Source organism: Doryrhamphus excisus, chromosome 5 (genome assembly GCF_030265055.1).
Source record: "Doryrhamphus excisus isolate RoL2022-K1 chromosome 5, RoL_Dexc_1.0, whole genome shotgun sequence".
NCBI lineage: Eukaryota > Metazoa > Chordata > Actinopteri > Syngnathiformes > Syngnathidae > Doryrhamphus > Doryrhamphus excisus.
The window spans coordinates 7,091,022-7,105,990 of record NC_080470.1 but is presented as its reverse complement, the minus strand read 5'-3'; the positions used below and the strand labels follow the sequence as shown (position 1 = coordinate 7,105,990).

At 39.6% G+C, this 14,969-nt stretch overlaps 2 protein-coding genes across 8 annotated transcripts in view; one reads left to right on the top strand and one right to left on the bottom strand.

Annotated features, from left to right (window-relative positions):
• The window catches only part of hps3 (HPS3 biogenesis of lysosomal organelles complex 2 subunit 1), a 52,977-nt gene that overhangs the window by 1,076 nt on the left and 36,932 nt on the right, over positions 1 to 14,969 (top strand). The gene's annotated exons all lie outside the window — the stretch shown is intronic.
• bcar3 (BCAR3 adaptor protein, NSP family member) overlaps positions 1 to 14,969 on the bottom strand; it is a 50,285-nt gene that overhangs the window by 10,113 nt on the left and 25,203 nt on the right. For 6 of the 7 annotated variants that reach the window (XR_009129838.1, XM_058073015.1, XM_058073014.1 and 3 more), the window contains one exon: positions 12,540 to 12,582. Coding sequence is in view for 6 of the 7 variants with exons in the window: in XM_058073015.1 (XP_057928998.1) it covers positions 12,540 to 12,582 (43 nt within the window). In the remaining variant the exon portion in view is untranslated. Of the gene's footprint in view, positions 1 to 5,352; positions 6,232 to 12,539; positions 12,583 to 14,969 lie in introns of those variants that run through there. The other variant, XM_058073020.1, reaches the window with a different exon arrangement.

The window sequence follows — 14,969 nt, the reverse complement described above, 5'->3', positions numbered from 1 at the left end:
TAATGGAGCCTTTTTTTCTCTTTTATTGGCACAGGGTCATGCACTCTCTGAGTGCGCCTCCAATCTGGCAGCTGTATTCATTTACCTGTATAGCGTCATATGGTAATATTAGAATTTTGAAATATAAAGGACACTTAGCAGTGAAACGGTTCTTGTGCTGATTTCTCGTGGACTCCTCAGTAAAGAAGTTGAGCTACATGTACTTCATGTTACTGATAATAATGGAACAGGAAAACAAACAACAAAACAAACCATAATACAGTATGTATTTTGTGTAGTGTTTGAAATGCATAATACGTACAAGTGTGTGTGTGCTGTGTTTGAGTGTGTCAGTGTTTAGCAGCTTGCTCCTTCTCGTCCCTTCTCAATGCTTTCAGACTGAATTAGATTAAATTGATGATGCATGAGGTCAGCCCACTTTCATCGATGAATCATTTTATTTAGCTCATTCAATACAAAACAATATAGTTATACAACTTTATCAACCCCAACACACGATCCCAACAACTTATCTATACATTTGGGTTAGACTTAAGAGCTATTTTCATGCCAAAATGATGTCAACATCATTATAATGAACATTTAAAGTTGCCATATCAAGATGCTGACGCTGATGGAAATTGGTCACAATAAAAGGCCACTCCAAAATGTGCAGTTAAACTGTATTAGGGTGATTCGAAGGGGTCGGAAAACCAGTCAATATTTGCTGTGACCACCATTTGCCTCAAATACCGTATACACCAATTGAGAGCGCAGATTCCGTTTGGTTACATTTTGACTTGACTTGATCTCGATTAATCAATTTTGCTTGTAAATTACACAAGGTAACAATATCCTCAAATTGCATTAAACATTTTCAATCGCAATAAACAACAAAAGCATCATATTAATTCCCACGGGGCTGCACAGCGATTGAGTGGTTTGCATGCAAGCCTCACAGCTAGGAGACCTGAGTTCAATTCCACCCTCGGCCATCCCTGTGTGGAGTTTGCATGTTCTCCCCATGCATGCGTGGGTTTTCTCCAGGTACTCCGGTTTCCTCCCACATTCCAAAAACATGCTAGATTAATTGGCGACTCCAAATTGTCCATAGGTATGAATGTGAGTGTGAATGGTTGTTTGTCTATATGTGCCCTGTGATTGGCTGGCGACCAGTCCAGGGTGTACCCCGCCTCTCGCCCGAAGACAGTTGGGATAGGCTCCAGCGCCCCCACGACCCTTGTGAGGATAAGCGGCAGAAAATAAATGAATGAATAATTCCCACGGAGGCCATGGCAGATAACCATCAACTTATTTTCTTGGCCCTCATCATGATTATCACTGAAACAACAAGTCTATGGTTGGCTGTGTCTGTGTTATTTCCTCTTTTTCCTCATCTTCGCTTCTTTCCGACGGGCTCCAAAAGATTATTTTCTGTCTCTCCAATAGTTGTCCATCCAACTGTCAGCAGAACTCAAAGTTCGCAAAGTTCTGAACAGTTCAGTTTATCTAATGATGGTTTTGGGTTCTTTTCCGTGACGGTGATTTGACAATCGAATACATCCACGGTGTGAGCTGGGTCTTTTGATGAGCAATCTTGTCATCGTAAAAATGGCCCACCTTTCCTGTTTACACACAAATAAATGGATGCTGCTTCCTATGTTAAATCTAAGAACCAGTAGATCCCAACTAAGGCTTTCAGACAGGCTAAGTCCTGTACTACAGCCTTTTTGGAAACCAGTCTCATGAACTGTCTATTGTTCTTTTGTACAACATTAAACCAGGAAGCCTTGCAAATCAGTGTGTTGGGTAATTACTGCAATACGGCTTACTGTTTTATTCAGTTGGAATGCATGCTAATGCTATTGTCTTTGTACTCCTATACAATATTTCTGACAGTGTTCAATCAAATAGGCTGTGGACATACAGTAGCTGTCGACTAGTAGAAAAGATTTGCTCCAAAAAGTCATACTGATTATCTGCACTGGGGACGGAGGGGGGTTGAGGGTTTTACATTTTAAGGCTAAAATACTCAACAAAGAGGATTCCACCGACTTGTGACTTGTGAAGTGAAAATGTCTGCTAGAAAATGAACATACAATACCAATCCGCTAAGTCTCTGCTCACATTTTTTTCCCGACAGCAGCAAAATAAGTCGCAGGGGTCGTGGTAGTAAGTGTTGGTACATAAAGGCTGATGAACAAGCAAGCCCTCTTTGGATAAATGGCGACCTCCCAGACAAGCAGATGGCAGCAACATTAAAATGGGAAAAGAGAACGGGAAAAAACCTTAGGCTCTTTGGAAAGCAAACGGTAGCACTTCATCTGCTGTGAAGTCTCACAAAGCGTCAGAATTTGAACTGATGTCAAGTCGGTTAACATTTAAGAGAAGATTTATTTACTTTTATTGATGGCAGTGGTTCACTTAAAAATGTCTCATAGGCACCATAAATGAAAATGAACAGGATCATTTTGCCGGTTTCAATATATCGCCACATGTTTGTTTCCTTTGTCTCCTATCACCAAACAGACAGGGAGAGATTCACTCTGTGCATTGGCACCTTGTCGGATTTGTGCCTTAAAACATCGGCATGAACGGAGTGAGTGCTTGTCACCTTGTAAGTGACAACATATACTAGTACTCAGTATAGTAAATAACCGTTCAAATAGCATCCTATCCAGCTGCTTCAGTGTTTTGTCCTCCACTGAAAGGTCTACATGACTTCTGGGTAAAGTACTGTGACATTTCTGTAGACATTTATATCACCCTCTGGATTAAGCATTAACTTGGAGACCCTCTTAATCTGAAATACCAACTCCCTGCAGGACCAATTACATTCTCAATGGATGACGCCTTGATGAACATTTAGTGGCAACTATTTACGGTACATTTCACACCAAGGCAATAAACAGATATGAAGTCAGTGGTATTATGGTCGAGTGAATGGTACTCTTGCATTTTCTGTTTTGTTGTTCTAGTACTTGCGCTATTCATTGTGTATTTGTACTGTAGGTGAACATTTAATTTATTCATCTTTCCATTTTTTATGCAGGTGGCAGTGATGTGTATTGTTGAAAATACATGAAATAACACCCCTTAGTCACCTTTACACTTGTATTATTCTTTCTTTCCAAAACATTACTCAACTGTCACTGGGTGACAGACAGGGACACAAGAGACGCCCGCCAATAGCATAGCAACCTACTGACCTAACTAGGGTCGCGGGGGCAGCAGTCTTAGTAGGGAAGCCCAGACTTCCTGGTCCCCGGCCACCTCCTCCAGCTCCACCGGGAGGACACCAAGGCGTTCCCAGGCCAGCTGTAAGACATAGTCCCTCCAGCGTGTCCTAGGTCTGCCCCGGGGCCTTTTCCCGGCTGGGCATGCCCGGAACACCTCACCAGGGAGGCGTCCGGGAAGCATCCAGACTAGATGCCCGAGCCACCTCAACTGACTCCTCTCGAGCAAAGCATGTAAAAATTAAATATAAATATAAATATTACACTAAATTTTATTTTTTCATCGTGCCAAGATAGCTCTACCAATGCAGATTGTGGAACATCTTTGTCCCAGTGCACAAGGCAGCGTCCTTAAAAGCATCCTTTGATGAGTCTGGTGTAGAAGAACCTTTGGTATGAACTAGAACAAAGACTGTGAGACAGACTGTTGTGTTCCAAATCCCTGACCTTTGGCCTCAAAATTGCTCTTCCGGATGAATGAACAAAATTCCTGTACCATTGCATCATAACTGTGACCAAAATCTTGGCAAAAATCCGACCAGACTTGAGGAAGTTGTAAAGCAGGGGTGTCCAAACGTTTTCCAATGAGGGCAACACAGTGAAAAAATGAAAGGATGCCCGAGCCACTTTGATATTTTAAACCAACACATGTACTCTGGATATGCTCAGTAGTATTTGTAAATTATCTTCTTGACTGTATTCCCATAATATAGTAACTTTTTCTCTAACTTAACTAAACAAACTATAACTTTTTTCAAAAATATATACTTTATTTTGTTACTCATATTACGATGTTTAAAAAAATTAAATTGCATTATTTTTTCTCATCATATTACGATGTTTAGTCTTGTAAAATTGCGACTTTTTTCCCCATTAGAATGACTTTTATCTGTTAATATTTTGACTTTTTTCCTGTAAAATTACGGCTGTTTTTATTTAAATTTAAATATTTTATTTAAATCTGTTCTTCTTAACTTAACTAAACAAACTATAACTTTTTCCAAAAATATATACTTTATTTTGTTACTCATATTACCATGTTTAAAAAAATTAAATTGCATTATTTTTTTCTCATCATATAATGAGCTTAGTCTTGTAAAATTTCGACTTTTTTCCCCATTTGAATGACTTTTATCTGTTAATATTTTGACTTTTTTCTTGTAAAATTACGGCTGTTTTTATTTAAATTTAAATCTTTTATTTAAATCTGTTCTTCTTGATTCTCACAATTATGACTTTTTCCATAATATTTGGCATTATTTCCATAATGTTATAACTTTTTCCCAGCCTAATTTTGTTTTTTTAATATAAATTATGACTTTTATATTTCAAATGTATGCAGCTAAAATGATGCTAATTTTCCTCATAATAGTTATAATATAAATTATTCTCAAAAAATGACCTTTTCTCATTAGATTCTGCCACCGTGGCTACAAATAGGGGGCTATTTGTAGCCACAAGATGCAGTTTGGACACCCCTTCAGGTGTCCTAATACTTGTGCCCATCCAGGGTATTTGAACCATTTAAGTAAGGAACGCCGTGTAACTTTGGGTCGCTGCGCCACCGTCGGCTCCATCAAATCAAGCTAATGGCATTGGTACATTTCACTGACGTCATAAAGGGGGCAAACTATCACCCAAGTCAGCAATGAATCACCCTCACGAAGGCTATCACCTTCATCTTGGTACCTCGCTATGTACAACTATCTGTGTCTCACCCTTGCCATCACACACTGACTTGTCTGTGTGCCAGCACTGCTTATGGATAAAGCCACTCATGTATTTCACACACAGTCAGACAGTCACACAGTCGCTCATTTATGCGGGTGTCTGGTCCGCATAATAAAAGCCCAGTGTTCAACTCACAGACAGAGTGAGGGAAAGAGGAGGACCATTCAGTTTGATTAGATTTTCTTCAGGCTGGAAGTGTCACCAGGCACTTTTGGGAGGTTTATTAAGACTGGCTTGTCTGTTGGACGCTCCTTTAAACGACAACAGATTAGTAAAGCACAGCCTGGTTAGTCTGCGTGAAATCAAATCTGCAAAATGTGATGAGATTTACCATCTAAAAACAAACAGCATGTTCCCAACAGCCTAAAAACAAACACAATGCTCCCATGCACTATGCATTTCTCACCTTCGCGGTGATGACAGAGTTCTTGTGGTAGAAGCAACACAGAGCTGCTGTCAGGCTCTTCAGGTTGCATCGCTGTGACATTCTTAGTAACGTTTCTCCAGCGTCAAGACTCACAGAAGTCACCAAGTGATGCCTCCAGCGGGGCTCCCCCAGCTGTAAATACGAGATGCAGTCGCCTTGACTACACAAAGTGATACAACTTCCCCCAATTGAAGCGAATCTCCAACGACAGCTCCCATTTGCCTCTTCGAAAAAAAAAACTCTTAATTTAAAAGGACTTCAAGGATTAACATTGTCAGTGAGAATAAACATATCCAATAATAAGTCATATACCAGTATAGCATCTATTCCACTGATTCTTTCCTCCACAGTCCCCTGCAGAGTGAACCCTCCACTACACTGCCTCTTGCCTCCTTTTCCATACTCCACCCTGATCTCCGTGTATGGGCATGAGAAAGAGCCATGTGATCTAGTTTGAGCCAATCACATGTGAGGCTGTTGGGAGTGATCCAAAGGGAAACTCAGGCTTTCTCGCTCTCTGCTTGCTGTAAGGACACATGGATGATGATGATGGTGGATGGAGAAATCAATACATAAATGATTTTTTCTCACCTACTTTGCAGGACCATTTGTAGTTTTAATGGCGTTACTTTCAAAACAGTCTTCACTCTCATTACACTGTAACCTGTTTTAAACTTTTTCCCATTATGGATCGCTGACTTTTCTGACCTGCAAGGTGCATAAAGGCGTGACTGGATGAGGTTGGTGTGGAAGAAGCCAAAAGCCAAACCCACTAAATACTTTTTAATGAGCGACAACAGTTTGTCAGCCATGTACTATTATTACCGTATTCTCATTGACCTCATTCTTGGCAATACTTTTGTCCATATAGTCATACTGTCCAGTATGTCAGTAATATGTCTCATCAGCTCATCCCCTCCCACATCTGCTAATTTCCTTCCCATGGTGTTTGCCCAGCTGTATTTTCATCCATCAATTATGGTTTTATTCAGTTCATGTTGGGCTCACAGTGCAAAAATATTGTTAGTCGTCATACTGGTGGTGGTCAGCTGGCCTCTCTATTTTTATAGTCCTGTGACTTTTGCCTCTGGTATTTGTCTGTTTTGAATGTTACCCGTGTTTTTTTTGGTTTTTTTCTCTACTCGCACTCCTGGCTGTTTGCAACAATCTGCCAATATAGTGATGATTTCATTACAGCTATTTTGGCTGACTCCTGCACGCAATGTCATAATGGGACAATGGATACTTGGCAATTCTAAATGTCAACTATAGTTATCAATATAGTTCATTCTAATGAATTATAATTTCAGTTTCTATGTATCTTTGCAGAGACAGTGGCGCTTATTACCTATTAATTTCATGGCACTACTGATTTGATTTTCTGCACAGGTTCTGGACATTATTGTGTCAGTGGAGGCTGCAGAATGGCTGCCAATTTTGTGTGCTTTACTCATTTAAAAAAAATCCATATTCTGCAATATGGACTTAGTTGTAGCTCACATACAGTATGCAATGACCTTTTCCAACAATACTGCTGCCAGATATGAACAACAACCATGTAAGGGCATTTTAAAACCCTTTCATGCTTGAAATATGATAACCTATTTCAGGGTACCCCCCACCCACCAAGTGTTTTTATTATATTCTCTAAGCATGAAGGAAAAAAGTTGCCATATTTGAGAGTTGGCGTCAATATCAGGTTTAACTGATGCTATAAAAATGTGTTTATATAGGATATTTAACATTGTCTGACATGTTGACAATGTTAGTGTTCCCAATAATACAATAATAACAGATTATTGATGACATGCCACTGATTATTAGGCACACCTAACATGCATACAGTTGTTCCTCATTCTATGTTCTATGTTCAAAGTCTTCAGTAATGTTTCTCTGATGAAACATTGATGAGACATTGATGAACTTAACTTGCAGCCATGAAGGCAGAGTCTGATTAAGACAAAGTTAAAAAAAAGGTTCTCCTCCCATTCCATGTGGAAGTGGTACATTTCTTCTTCTCCCAAAAGGTGTAAATCCATCATATATAACAACTTAATTGCAATTAATCTTTAACAATGATATGGAGTGCATGAGAAAGTGGAAAGGAAAACAGAATCTTTCCTTGACCATAATTTTTTTAATAAAAAAAGTTGCCCTTATTCACCTAAACCACAAAGATTGAAGATTGAAAGGACATTAATTGAAGGCAGAAAACTCATGTTATATAACATTTTTCAACTCCAACATGACTTTACCACAGTGAACAAACAAAGGTCCATGAAGGCATGCTTGGATGAGTTTAGTGTGGAAGAACTGAGGAACACACGCATACGTCAGCAAATGCAAAAACACAGAGTAGGGTTGACACCCCAGCAGTTAAAAGAATATTCTTCCACAGTGTTTGAAGACAGTAATTACAGTGTAGACTCCCCGAGGATCCATGGAGGAAATACATGTTGAAGTTCCCTTGGGCAACACACACACACACGGCATTGCCGACCACAGTGGCCCCAAATCACCAGCTAGGATAAATGTCCACCTTAAAATACACACATCCGTCATTCCAGGAATGCTCTGGAAAACAACGAGGGGCAGGAAATGGTATTCTAAACTCTTCTATATCTTCTATTTCTATTTAGTTGTTGTTTTTGAAAACAGACGAAAAGAAGGCAAAAAAGTCAGCATCAGCTTTTTAGAAAATAGAACATTATGATTATATCAATTCATTGGAAGCATGTGGCGCCGCACACAAAAAGTAGCTTTGTTAAAATGGTGGTACATTTGCCCATGCTCTGATAAGATTATACCTTTTTTTCAAAGTGAGTTTCATGTCACATTCTCTCCAGGGCTTTCATTGTGGGTCTTATTTGCCTTTTTTTCCCAATAAGACTCTTTACCCTTGCATCGATTACCGTGGACTCGCAGTTCCAGACCCGACCGCGAGAAGTCAATTTCCGCAAAGTACCATTACTGGAGCCTTGTAGACATGAAATAACACCTCTATAGTCACCTGTACACTCTTATTATTATTTGTTTACACTACATTGTACAACACTGATCAGGCTATAAGATAACTGCAGGAACATAAGAGACAGTTGCTTCTCGTAGCCTGTAGCAAGCTACCAAGCTAACTAATTAGCATCCAATTTATTTGTTCTAAACTTAAGAAAGTGTACAAAACAGAATAGGGAAGACGGACAAAGTAGGAAGCCAAAAATGTACCACTTCCACACACAATGGGAGGATAACTTTTTTTTTTTACTTATCATGCCAGACATGCCATGGCTGACTCCATCCAGTGTGAAGGTAATGGAATGTCTATCCAATGTAACATTGTGACCAAAATACTACATATAAATTCTCTTTCAATATTTGTGACTAAGAATAGGCCACAGTTAACCACGTAATAGACATATTAATATGTTTTTTTGTTTGTTTTTTTAAAGCCGCGCTAGAGCAAGGGATGAAAACAGAAAAAGATCCCTATGGCAATATACTGTGGCCGACAAAATTATCAAGTTAATTTTATTTATTGCGTGATTAATTAATGCTAAAATTCATTTTATTGTCATGTCAGACCCAATGCCTTGTGACACCTTGTGAGTAATTATTTCAAAAATCAAAGGGGCGGCAAAATTCCTTATGGAACCCTTGTAAACAAACATACCTTTGGGCAATTTAGAACCTAATGTGCATGTTTTAGAATGTGGGAGGAAGCTGCAGTACCCGGAGAAAATCCACTCATGCACTGGGAGAACATGCAAGCACACACAGAGATGTTCCAATGGAAATTGAACTTGGATCTCCAGATTGTGATGTTGACGTGTTGAAGTCTTGACCTAATTCGTTGCCGTGGAACAGCCCATATACAAGGCTATCCTGTAGCTCAAACCGAGATGTCATTCATGTGATAGACATGACATGATGCCATTCGCTCAACTAACAGTGCTGGCCTTTTTTAGGCCTTTTTATAAGCCTCCAAAACTTATCCAAAAATTATGCTGAGTATCGTACAATGTCTATATGGCACACTTTGCACCACTTTTGAGACTAACCCAACAATGTCAACAGTCAACAATGAATCCACAAAGTATAATTACAAGTACAAATATGCATACATTTCTACCTCAAAGTTTCTATTGACTGTCGGTATATTTTCTCCTAACAACAAAGAGCATTGATCAGTCTAAAGCAGCGACTGACCCTTGTCAAAAGGGAGTTTAAATGATGATTGCATATCAGTCGAGTCTGACCCAGATGTCAGCATTGATCTTTGACTCCAGCTAATCTTTTGGTCATGAGTTTATCAGTAAAGGGAGTTTTTAAAGTCTGGGCTAAATATGGATATATGGATTCTAATCAGGGAACCAAAGAGATGAGAGCGTTCAAACAAGCATATGAGATCACCCATCGTGTTATAAATCAACTGAGATGTTGGCCAGCTGCACGTCCTGCTTGTAGGCTGTCAAACTCACTGATTGATTGGCTGTCATGCACACTAACACACCCCGCAGTCGGGTTGATGAAGCGTAAAGCTGCTCGATGCTTGTTAGTGAAACCCACGCTGGCTCGCTGACAGAACAGTATGATGACCCTGAACAGTCCCCCACTGCTGTTTGGACCTCAAACTGACTTGCTGACAGCTCATCTCAGTCTCTCATGTTTCACCACAGGGGGGCAGCATAGTGTAGGTCTAATAGTAATGTTTTTGTTGGTACTACTGGCTAATTTCATTCATGGAGACATGGAATTAACCCAACTAATCGTATATTGATGCTCTAAATATCAACATTATGTTATAACAGAAGTGTTCCACAGGCTTCTGTTTGAAGGCAAGCCAAGACCACACTCAAAGTTCTCTTCTCAGGCGGAGGAAAGTTGCTTTTTTTACTTCAAAGGGAATGAAAGAGAAAGAGGGTGTGTTTTTAAGAAGAGAAAAGAGAAACACAACTGTATTTTGCTTCCTCCCTTGTTGACCGTTCTCTTTGTTGTGCTTCCTAATTAACCACCCTGCACACTTGGACTGTCCTCACTTCATCACAATGCACGCCTGGCTGACTGACTATGAAAGCACTCTTGACCTTATCACCGGAAATGAGACATAAGAACACCTGCGCCAGTTACACTCTTTTTTTTTTTATCTGCAATGGAAGTGCAAACACACCTGGAATTCTGGCTGACAGCTATGCTTTCACACCTATTATATAAGAGCCAGGATACAGTAGTTCCAGGGCACACATGGTCAACATTCACTGTTGTTTCTTGCTCACAGTCCTAATTTGGGCAACAAAACACCAGAACTGTTTGTATGTGTGTACATATTGTAGGTATTTGTGCTTGTATGGGGGGGTTCTTGTGAGAAAGACTCAGTTTACTTTTCACGCTGAGGTGTCAGCATCCAAACGTATGAGCTAAGAGATGGAAGAAAAAACACACTGGGTGGATTTGACTTAAAGACAGTTGATAAAAGACAACAGGGGTGCAGCATTGGGGCCAATTTCAGCTCACAGCTTTTTTTTTTTTTTTTATTGGCCCTTGGCTACCAAAGACATGTTTATACGTCCAATCCCAAAGACATACTTATATTATTATATTTTTCAATTTTTTTGGCATGAGAGGCAAACAGGTGATGATGTAACTGCACAAGAGATCATGTTAGATGCCGTTATAAGTCATAAAAACAGCCACAAGGTGGCAGAAATGCATTTTATAAGAGCTGGGGATGCATCTTTCCCATATAAATACACGATGCACATCAAGGAAGGAAGTGAAAAAGCATTTAGCCGTGTAATGCGCAGGAGGTTACACATTGAAGGGACATTTTAACGCGTGCACAGGCATGCGCATGTGCATATGCATGCACACAATAAATTTTTTTGCATGTTTTCATTTTGCGGAATAGTTTATATTCATTCATTCATTTTGTACCGCTTATCCTCACAAGGGTCATGGGGGTGCTGGAGCCTATCCCAGCTGTCTTCGGGCAATAGGCGGGGTACACCCTGGACTGGTCGCCAGCCAATCACAGGGCACATATAGACAAACAACCATTCACACTCACATTCATACTTATGGACAATTTGGAGTGGCCAATTAACCTAGCATGTTTTTGGAATGTGGGAGGAAACCGGAGTACCTGGAGAAAACTAACCACTGGACCGACGTGCAGCGTAGTTGTTTTGTTTATATATTTTGTCTAAATATATATGGCTAAATTTGTGTCAAAGGCAAAGTTATGCTTTTCACACTTTTTTTGTTGAGAACCGATATTTTGCTGAAAGTTACTTATGTTCTACTGAAGAATGGAAAAAAGTAGAAACAACCTTTCTCTGATGAAAAATGAGAGTCTAATTTGCTATAATGTTTTGTCCCGGGCAGGATATAATGCTTGTGGTGCTTTTGAATGTTATCTTCTTCTAGAGGAACCTGCTGCATACAGTCCCTTTCATGCAGGTTTTTACAGTTCTTGAGGCTAATATTTTGCTTTACGTGGCGAGTCTTTTTTGGTCTATCCAATGCAATAAACAGGAAGGTTGGATATCAGTCATTGTTTATGGCCTTTTGATATATCCGTGTGTTTATTATTACAAATATACAATATATTATACAAAAAATTTCCTGTTGAGACCACCATGAAACACAGATAGACACTGACAAATTCATAAACAGTAAAGGGAATTCATAATAAGAATAATGCACAGCAAAGCTGGGACCCAGGTGGTGTACAGGCACATTTACGTTATGTGACAACGTGAGTAGTGGTGCTGGTCGCTACCATTTAGAGACGTATCAATCACCTAATTGGATTAAGTTTCCTCATGAGTGATGTTTTTATTGCCACCTGTAGCATCTGCAGCTGAAAGCAACTTCTTAACTCTTTGTGGTCACCTTGGTCATTCAGTGCTGACTTTTGGAAATGGGAGAAAAGCCTGAGGTTTTAAAGGAGTTCGACCAATGTGACTCATGCTGCAAGCACTACAGGAGCTTTTCCTCACAGTGTGCAGACATACACTCCATTCTTCTAGTTGGAGTGTGTGTTTTTATCTTTGTACAGACAGTCCCTACAAATGTGTACGTGTACCCATTTGTGTAATTGCACAAGGTTCTACACAAAAATAAATAAGATTGTGATGCAAAAAACAGTACTGTGCTGAACTTGGACCTACCTTGACGTAGTCCACCGTGGCATCCAGATTAGCTGTAGGCTCCCTGGGAAACACAGACAGAGAAAAGGCCCGATTGAGTGAGCACATCTTGTCCTTGATGGTGGTTTTCACACCAATTAACTGTCCTAATCTCAACTTCTGACTGCAACTCGCCAGTTATGACTGGTAGATGCCTCTCAAACAAGCATCCTGGTGTCTAGGTTAGCAAAAGAACAAAAATAAAAACCATAGTCCAAATAGGTTAGTGTGTCAGGGAAAGCATACGGCATGAAACTGAAGTAGAAGCTCACACTCAGCTGCTTCTAACTCAAGTGTGTGGGTCCCATTCCACTTTCTCTCTTTCAGTAAATGTGTTCCCTCCCTCCCTCTCTTCGCCATCATAACACACATCACAGCCACACGCCTACCCTTCTGAGTCCACTGACAAATTCACACAGAGGCTACAACACACACACACTGCATAGACACATGTATATACACTACATATATATTCAACCTAAGTCAGTTATACTTTCTAAAAACATTAGAATACTTAGAATTCTATGTCTTTATGCTTCACTCATCATTTTTTCATCAGGTTTTTCAATTTGGAACCTTGTTCGGTGATCCTTGAAAGCACCACAGTTACTGTGAGATGAGTGAAACATATACAGTAACTTCTTACATTTTCTTTGCTCACTGATGATTCTGGAAAGTAACCCCTACCTTTTTCCTGACATTTTTTTTTATATATTTCTGTATACAAAAGAGTGATTGCACAAGTTAACAAAGTGCAGCACACAAGACTTTCTGCAGGAAGCTTATGGCCAGAGGTACTAAGCCCAAAGCCTTGACGACTTGAACAAGGTTGCTGTTTAAAGTGGCTTAAGCCTGCACTGGTGTTCCCACGGGAATATTAGCATAGATCAACGCTTAGCAAACCAAACATGTTCACTTTAAGCCCTCTCACTTTTAATATGGCTGAAAATATCGAGTGGGATTTCATTATGCAATTGAACAGAAGGCCCCTTTCACAGAGCTCATTACTCAAGGGGGGTGAAGGCTCCTTTAGTCATCACTTCTATTCTTGAGCACAAAAGATCTGAACTGCCCATGTACTGTATCCAGACCCCCGAAAAACATATTCTTCTAATACACCTTCCTTCCAAGGTTTCCTAAAATAAGTGTGCATATGGATTTAACTAGTGTGGGAAACTTAGAATGCATAATTATATGCAGTTTGAAGCTTTCTCACGGCTGTACCATAAGTACACCACAAATGGGTTGAGAAAAGTAGAGGACATGAAACAGAGCTATTTCAATGTGCATTAGCTTGTGTGTACAGTTTTCAACACTGGCGCTACACATCGTCATTATCACATAGATCACTTATGGTAGTGTGACACAAACATTCCACTCCACATGCAAGGCTCAGAGAGGAGGGGAACATTTTTGCCACTCACTTTCTTAAAACTCTTAATGACACTTTTGTTACCTCTTTAATGCCACCTTCCTGTTTTGCCGTGAGTTATTTCTTGAATTCAATAGTGTTCCTCAGTTCAATAACTTAATGGTAATTGCAAAAAGTCTACTTTTTATACACAGACCCTACCCAAACCCCCCCTGCTATAGCTTGACATTGATATAATTTTCGGAACATTTGCAATAAAAGTCACTGTTACTAATTGAGGAAGTGACATATGGGTCTCTTCAGGGTGTCATGTGTGTCATACAAAACCAATTATTGTAGAAGTGGAGTCGAGTTATTTGACTTTCGTTTTGTTTGGAGAGTCTCCAAGGCTCCACCCACATTTCATGGCATACGTGTTTTTGAGTTTTTGCTTGCCCTAATGGGGGTTCAGATTGTCTATTGTCTATCATCTACTGTATCTAGTGTATCTACTGTTGCCAGCTTGTTAAGCCCTTTGAGGGTATTTTGTGATTAAGGGCTGTATAAATAAACTTGACTTGACTTAATGTGAAAAATCTCCAACTACTCCCTTTGTAAACAGGCTACAGTATATCCTAAAATGGATCAAACCAAACCTATTGGATTATTTATGGCTATTATATTCAGCTCCAAAACCTTCTCTCTTCAATTGCCATTGTTCACTTGTGACACAAATCAGGTCTAACCCCTAAATTTGCATATCAAACACATTTAAAGCATAAAACATAAAGGTACTTATAATAAAGTAAGATGATTGATGGACAGATGGAATCGGAATCATGGTGTGCACTCTGTTGCATTCAAAGACCGCTGATTAAAGTGCGAAATCGCAACACTTGACAAAAAAAAATCAGTGAAGCATGACGACATAAATGTGTGATCAGTGGGTCGTGAATGCTTAATGCTGAATGTATCCTGTATAGAATTTTTATGTGGTGGGGGAAATGCTTCTTTTGTAACAACAATAACAAAGTTACATAAACAAAAGTGAATGAATAACA